We start from the raw sequence: 6829 nt of genomic DNA on the forward strand, positions 1-6829 counted from the left end.
TAACGCATCAAACCCATGCAAAGGAGCAGGACATTTGTGTTTTCCGGGAAATGGACGTGCTACATGTGTAAGTATTCGAATCAAAGATTGTTGAGACGTACCTAATTTGTTAGTCCTGATTGAGTAGTAAACGCAGTCAAAAGGTTTCATGATTCGAAGTTGAGCAAGGTTTAGCTAGCCATAGGAACGATTTCTACATCCCTATGACTAAAGAGTGGCTAAGAATATGTATTCTTCTGGGCAAATGTTACTTCCGGTTTACTTCTCTCTTTGAAGAAAATTTCCGGACCCACAAAGTATTGTTATTGAAAAATATTATGCTGCATACAATATAGTTCATTGCTTGCACTGCCTTTAAATTCGGTATCCAATTTAATTTATCAGATAGCGCCTTTCCTCCTAAAAAGAATGAAATATTTCCTCTTTTATTTTCAGTGTATCGGTGCATCTCTGTTTAGTACGCATCCTATCTTGTGCATCGAAATAGGAAATGCACTACTGTCTCTGGCTTATGTCCACAGGCTGGACACTTACAGTGATGTTTATGATTGGTTTTCTTTTTTGTGATGAACTGGGCTTATAGATTAGTATAAGTTAGCTATTCCCAAGGGATAGTCCTTTAGGTTTTAGGTTTATATTAGTAAAGCAGTTAGGTTAAGTATAGGCGTTGTTTTATAAATGTTATATAGTTAGTAAATATAGTAGCTAAATTTTATTTAATTATTATACTAATAACTAGCTATTTAAGTAATTTAATAAATATTAAAAAGTAAATTTATATATTTAATTGCTTTAAGTTAAATTAATAATTTAAATATTAATTTACTGATAAATTAATAAATATTTTATTAATTTATTATTAAATTAAAAAATTATATTTTAATTTTTTTTAATTAATTAAAAAATTAAAGTTAATTTAATTTAAGTTAATTTATTAATTTACTATTATAAAAATAAAATTATTTTTATAAAGTTTAAAGTATATGTTAGTGTATAATAAAAAAGCTAAGCTATTATTAGCTACTTAGTCTGTATTTTACCTGGGGTTATATTTTAGTTAGGTTAGGTTATAATACTATATTATTTAATAGCCTCGTTGCTGGTTAAGGTCATAGCTCTGTTTTTGGCTAAAGCAATAGCTTTCTGTTTAGTTATTTCCTACGCTTAATCTATCATTTTTAAATTTTGGGTTGATTTTATTAATCCATTTGTTTTTTTGATTTTTCTGATCCTTTAGGCGTTGTAACGACTGCTGATATGCCTTTTGCATTTTGGTGCTGGGCTCATATGTATCTATAACTTTAAGGACTTGGAGGCCGGCTGCTGTTTTTGAAATTGGGGTTGTTGTAATGGCATTGTTTATTGAATTTGATGTCAGAATAGCTTAAGGCTGTAAGGGTATTCTGTTATTTGGGAGTTTGTCTGACGGCGCTGGTTAGCAGGGAGGTCAGGGACTTTCTTTTCCTTATACTTCTTTCCTTTGCAACAACTCAATTCAATGCTATTTGGCCCGTACGAGATTGTAGCCAATAGTTTGACTAATATTATTAATAGCAGCGCGGGCTTCGTTAACGGTCTCAAATTCAAGACTGAATAACGACTTTATGGCCGCCGGCAGTCATATGTAGATTTGGTCTGCGAATAGCTTTGATTTGACATCCTTTTCGTTGCAATTGAATAATAAGGGATATTGTGTATGTTTTTTTTTCTATGTGAAACGCTAAGAATAACTGACATCGGTCATTTTCCTATGCTGACGGCCACTAGCTATACGACCCGATTTTTTTGGGTGCTCAATACTTAGGGGTGGCTACCCAATAGACTGTCCCTAAAAATATTGACAGATAAGACGGATTGGAGAGGGATCCAAACAGCAATTTGCCAAACACCCTGTCTTGGGGACAATTTTTTGAGCTTAGCGTCCTTTGGTAAAGTACAGCTCTTGAGGATGTAGGAACAAACGAAATATTAAGCTAGAACAGCTGGTACCCTCGGTAGCTCTGGCGTAGTCCATTTATCCATGGCAGCCTACCACAGCTAGGGCTTACAATCTTTAGTTTTTGGTATGTTTGACTTTTTAGGCTTTTGGTTGTTGAAATACTTTGGCTTTGTATAGCGGTTCTCCGATAGGGATGAAACTGCAGGGAATCGATGTATTCGGTATTTTAGGTTTTACATGACTGTATATTTTATATTGCTATGATTCATATGACCCGTTTTGGATGGAACTTTTTTCTGACTGCGTGCAGTTTACATTAGTGTTCTGTCGTATTCATATAGTGCGGAAATTGATCGACGTTCATTTGGACATCCTGACTGAAGTTTCCTATACTGAATCGCCTTCATTGTAGTTTGACCTGCTATGTCACTTTTTGCGACCCTTACAAACATAATTGCTAAGTCAGCCGTCAGACTTAGTGTAGACAGAATCCTCTATAAATAGCGGAAGCCCCCGTGCAGTCTACTAAATCCAGACAACACTGATCTATCACTTCCATATTTCATTACCAGAGACCTTTGTTCGATTCTCATTAGTCATGAAGACTGACTCCGAAGCGAAGTACGATTTTATTATCGTTGGCGCTGGTCCTGCTGGCTGTAGTCTTGCATCACATCTCGCTGCTAGTCCTGCCAAGCCATCCGTCCTTTTACTTGAGGCAGGAGGAGACAACAGTGATATCAATGCACGTGTGGGTGTCAATAGGTTCATCCAAATTGCCAACCCAGAGCTCACTTATCCGTACGAAAGTGTACCTCAATATCATCTCGGTGGTCGGGCATTGAAGCTAGAGCGTGGGCGAGGCCTTGGTGGCTCTTCATGCATCAACTTTACGCTATGGGACGTTGGCGCTCGAGATGATTGGGAAAAGATTGCTCAGCTCACTGGAGATAATATGTGGAACTGGCAAAACGTACAGAAACGATTCAGAGAGTTGGAGGATTTTCACGGCAAGGTACCAGAAGATGTTCCCCCAAACATGGAGAAGTATGTTTGTCCCAAGTCACAGAATCATGGGTCCGGCGGACTGCTCCGCACTGCTATGTCTTCCTCCTGGGAATCTTTCACAATACCTGTTCTTGAAACTTGGGAGTCCAATGGCTATACAATCAACAAAGACGCAAGCAGCGGCGACCGTCTTGGAATGTCCATAGGTTCCACAACTTGCTTCCGAGGCACGAGGTCAACTGCATCTGACTTATTACTCGGAGCACCGCCTAATCTTCAAGTTGTCACCAACGCAATCGCCCATCGCGTTTTGTTTGAGGATTCTCGAGCTGTTGGAGTCGTATTAGTTGATGAGAAAGTCTACCGTGCCAATCACGAGGTCATCCTATCTGCTGGCACCCTGGATACCCCAAAGATCTTGATGCATTCCGGTATTGGTTCAGACAGCCAGCTTTCTTCATTCGGTATTCCTTTGGTCCACCAGAATCCACATGTTGGGCGGAACTATATGGACCACTACTTTTCTACTCTACGGTTCAGGCAGTCAGATGGCCTCGACTCTGTCATGCCGTACTTTCGGTCCCCAGTCCTTCAAGCTAAAGCTATGAAGCAATGGCAGCTATATCGTGACGGCGAGTGTACCACAACAGCATCGTCAGCTCTCTATGGATTCTTCAAAAGTGATGCTGTTATGAAAAGCCGGGAATACGCAGATTTACCTACTGTAGAGCAAGCACGACTGCGTCTGCCCACCATCCCCACGTACGAAATAGCATTTTCATCCATTGGTCCCGAGTGTTATACAGCTCCCGACACCACTCCACCAATCATCAATGTTCTGGTCGTTATACACAATAGTCAGGGACTTGGGCATGTTGAGCTCAAATCAAAAGACCCAACCGCACCTCTAGAGTTCCACCCAGCTTGCTTGACGCATCCATATGATCAGCGTGTTGCAATAGAGGCAACGAGAGAAGTTCTTAAGGTAATTAAGACGGGGAACTTTCTGCAAGAGGGCGCCTCAAACGCATCGCAATGGGACACACCAGCTACTGATGATGAAGAGGATATTCTGAAGTGGTGGCGGGAGAGATGCGGAACTACTTGGCATATGAGTGGGACATGCAAAATGGCCCAGACTGAGGATGAGGGTGGTGTGGTCGACTCGGATTTTAGAGTGTTTGGTGTGAATGGCCTTCGTGTGGTTGATATGAGCATAATGCCAATCATGCTAAGGTAAGTCAGAATTCTTCCGTCCTCCTCATCTTTATCCGAAAAGTTGAAGTTAATTATCCTGCTACAGTGCACACACGCAAGCGGCAGCTTACCAAGTCGGTATGATCGCCGCTGAAAAGCTTATAAAGGAGTACGATTTGCTAGTTCAGGAATCTGAAGTGAACTATAACTCCCAGGGCTAAATTATAGCCTATAATCTTTCTAATGCCTGTATAAGGGTATAATAATATATGAGATTGATTTTATACTATACAGAAAGTTTAAAGGATTATGCGTTTAGAAATTGGCCTTTGGCAATTATTAAAGCCCTAGATATTATTTAGATAATTCTTAGCCTCTTTAATAAGGTAGTATGAGGTTGGCATAGAGTTACGCAAAAAGTTAACTCCAAAAGTAACGAGAAAAGTATACATTTAAAGTAAATAATGCGTATCTATGAGCTTACTTATTTTAAGTTGGCTTACGCTTGTAATTAGCAATCAAAAGTACTACTAAATTGGTGGTGGTTTGGTGTGGTCCAAGCGCAAAGTTATACTGTACTAATTACTTCACTAAAGCCCTAAGCGTAACTCTATATATATATATATATATATATATATATATATCCCATTATTCTACGTTAAGTTATACTATAGCTTAATAAAAATAAGGCCTATATATATACTAAAGTAGAAAAACCAGGGGGTATAGCTTAATATATATAAAAGGGCTTATATAGCTTAATAAATAATTAATATCTTAAGGTAAAAGGAATAAAAAAAATAAATAACCCTAAGCTTTAAAAATAATATTAAATAATTATAATAAATAATAATAAAAAATTATATTTTTACTAAAAGAAAAAAAAAAAGTTTTTTAATTACATTATATAATACTTTATATAATTTATTTAGTTTAAAAAAATTTACTTTATAAATCTATTTATTAATTAAAAAAATAAATAAATTTATAAATTAGGTTTTCCCTTAAACTAAGTTAAGTAAGCTATATAATATATTATATAATTTAATTAAATAAATAAATAAATAAAAATAATAAATAAAAAATATAAAGTAAAAAAAAAATATAAATTTAGCTATTATATAAGTATAAGCTGTAATAGGTAATTTAAGATAAAGGTAAAAAGTATTTTTAAGGCTTAATAGAATTCCCAGTTTTATATAAAAAAAAAAAAAAAATATATTATAAATTAAAAAATAAACTTAAATATATAAAAAAAATAATTTATAGAAAAAGAATTATAAATTAAAAAAAAAAGTTTAAAAATATATATAAAAAAAAAATAAGTTATATAAAAAGAAGTTAAAAAAAAAAAGAAAAAAAAAAGAAATTATAAGCTAAAAAATAAGCTTAAATATATAAAAAAGAAAAATAAACCCTATATAAAAGAAAAAAAAAAAAAAGAAAAAAACTTAAGGAAAAGAAATTATAAACTAAAGAATAAACTTAAATATATAAAAAAAACAATTTATAAAAAAAAGATTATAAACTAAAAGAATAAACTTAAATATATATAAAAGAAAAATAAGCTATATATATAAAAAAAAAGGGAAATTATATTATTAAAGTAAAATATATTTAAAATAAATAATTTAAAAAATAAAAATATTTTAGGTTTTAAAAAAATTAAAGGAATTAAAAGAATTAAGTAAATTTATATAAATATAATTATAATATAATAGGTAATTTAAAATAAAAAAAAAAAGAAAGAAAAGAGTTTTTAATAAATTAACTATATATAAAAGTAAAAGATAAATAAATAAAAAAAAAAAATACTATTTATATAATAGCTATATATTATAGTTAATAATTACTATATATAAATATAAAAAAATATATATATATATATATATATTATAAAAAAAAAAAATAAACAAAAATAAATAATAAAAGTAAAAAAATAAAAAGAAAAAGTTAAGGAAAATTAATATATAAAAAGTATAATAGTAAATGTGATGAACTGTGTCCTATATGTTGGTATAGGTTAGCTGTTTCTAAGGGACAAACCTCTGGGTTTTAGGTTTATGTTGGCGGAGCGGTTAGGTTAGTGTAACGTTCTAATCCCTATTACTAGTATAGGGCAAGGGTTCCTAAGGTAATAAGCCTAAGTTGTAGGTTTATATTAACAGAAAGGATAAAAAGTAGTTTTTAAGCAATTATAATTATAAATATATAAAAATAAAATAAAAAATATAACTTATATTTAGTTTTAATACTTTATTAATAACTAACTATTTAACTATTTAAATAAAAGTAATAAATAAAACTTATATATTTAATTATTCTTTTATTTTTACTTAAACTTATATTATTATATTTATAAAAATAAAGCTATTTTTATAATTTTTATAGTATATATTAATGTAAAACAGAAAAAGCTATATTTTTATTAATTACATTTACTTATAGTTTTACTGTAGTATATACTTTTATTAATTTAGGTTATAATATAATACTCCCTTTTATTAACTTTACCTTTAAGACCTATATATAAAGCGTTATTTAATTTTATAATAGCTTAACTTTATAAATTCTTTTTCTTTTTATATTTATTATATTTAAAGGTATTATTAAATAATATTTTTTAATTTTAAAAAGTAAATTAAATTATTATAAAGCAGTAGTCTTAGTAATTAAAACCATTAG

The 6829-nt window shown here is 31.7% G+C and overlaps 2 protein-coding genes across 2 annotated transcripts; one reads left to right on the plus strand and one right to left on the minus strand.

Annotated features, from left to right (window-relative positions):
• Nucleotides 1-247: 247 nt before the first annotated feature.
• TRIVIDRAFT_151212 (uncharacterized protein) lies at nt 248-451 on the minus strand (the record flags this gene model as incomplete). Its single annotated transcript, XM_014100800.1, has 1 exon — nt 248-451. A coding segment is annotated over one exon (204 nt), but the record flags the coding sequence as incomplete, so codon positions are not given.
• A 2086-nt stretch (nt 452-2537) lies between these two features.
• Nucleotides 2538-4365, plus strand: TRIVIDRAFT_151210 (uncharacterized protein; the record flags this gene model as incomplete). Its single annotated transcript, XM_014100801.1, has 2 exons — nt 2538-4183; nt 4251-4365. 2 exons carry the CDS (start codon nt 2538-2540, stop codon nt 4363-4365), a joined length of 1761 nt encoding a protein of 586 aa, XP_013956276.1.
• Nucleotides 4366-6829: the final 2464 nt, after the last annotated feature.

Source organism: Trichoderma virens (assembly GCF_000170995.1).
Source record: "Trichoderma virens Gv29-8 chromosome Unknown TRIVIscaffold_30, whole genome shotgun sequence".
NCBI lineage: Eukaryota > Fungi > Ascomycota > Sordariomycetes > Hypocreales > Hypocreaceae > Trichoderma > Trichoderma virens.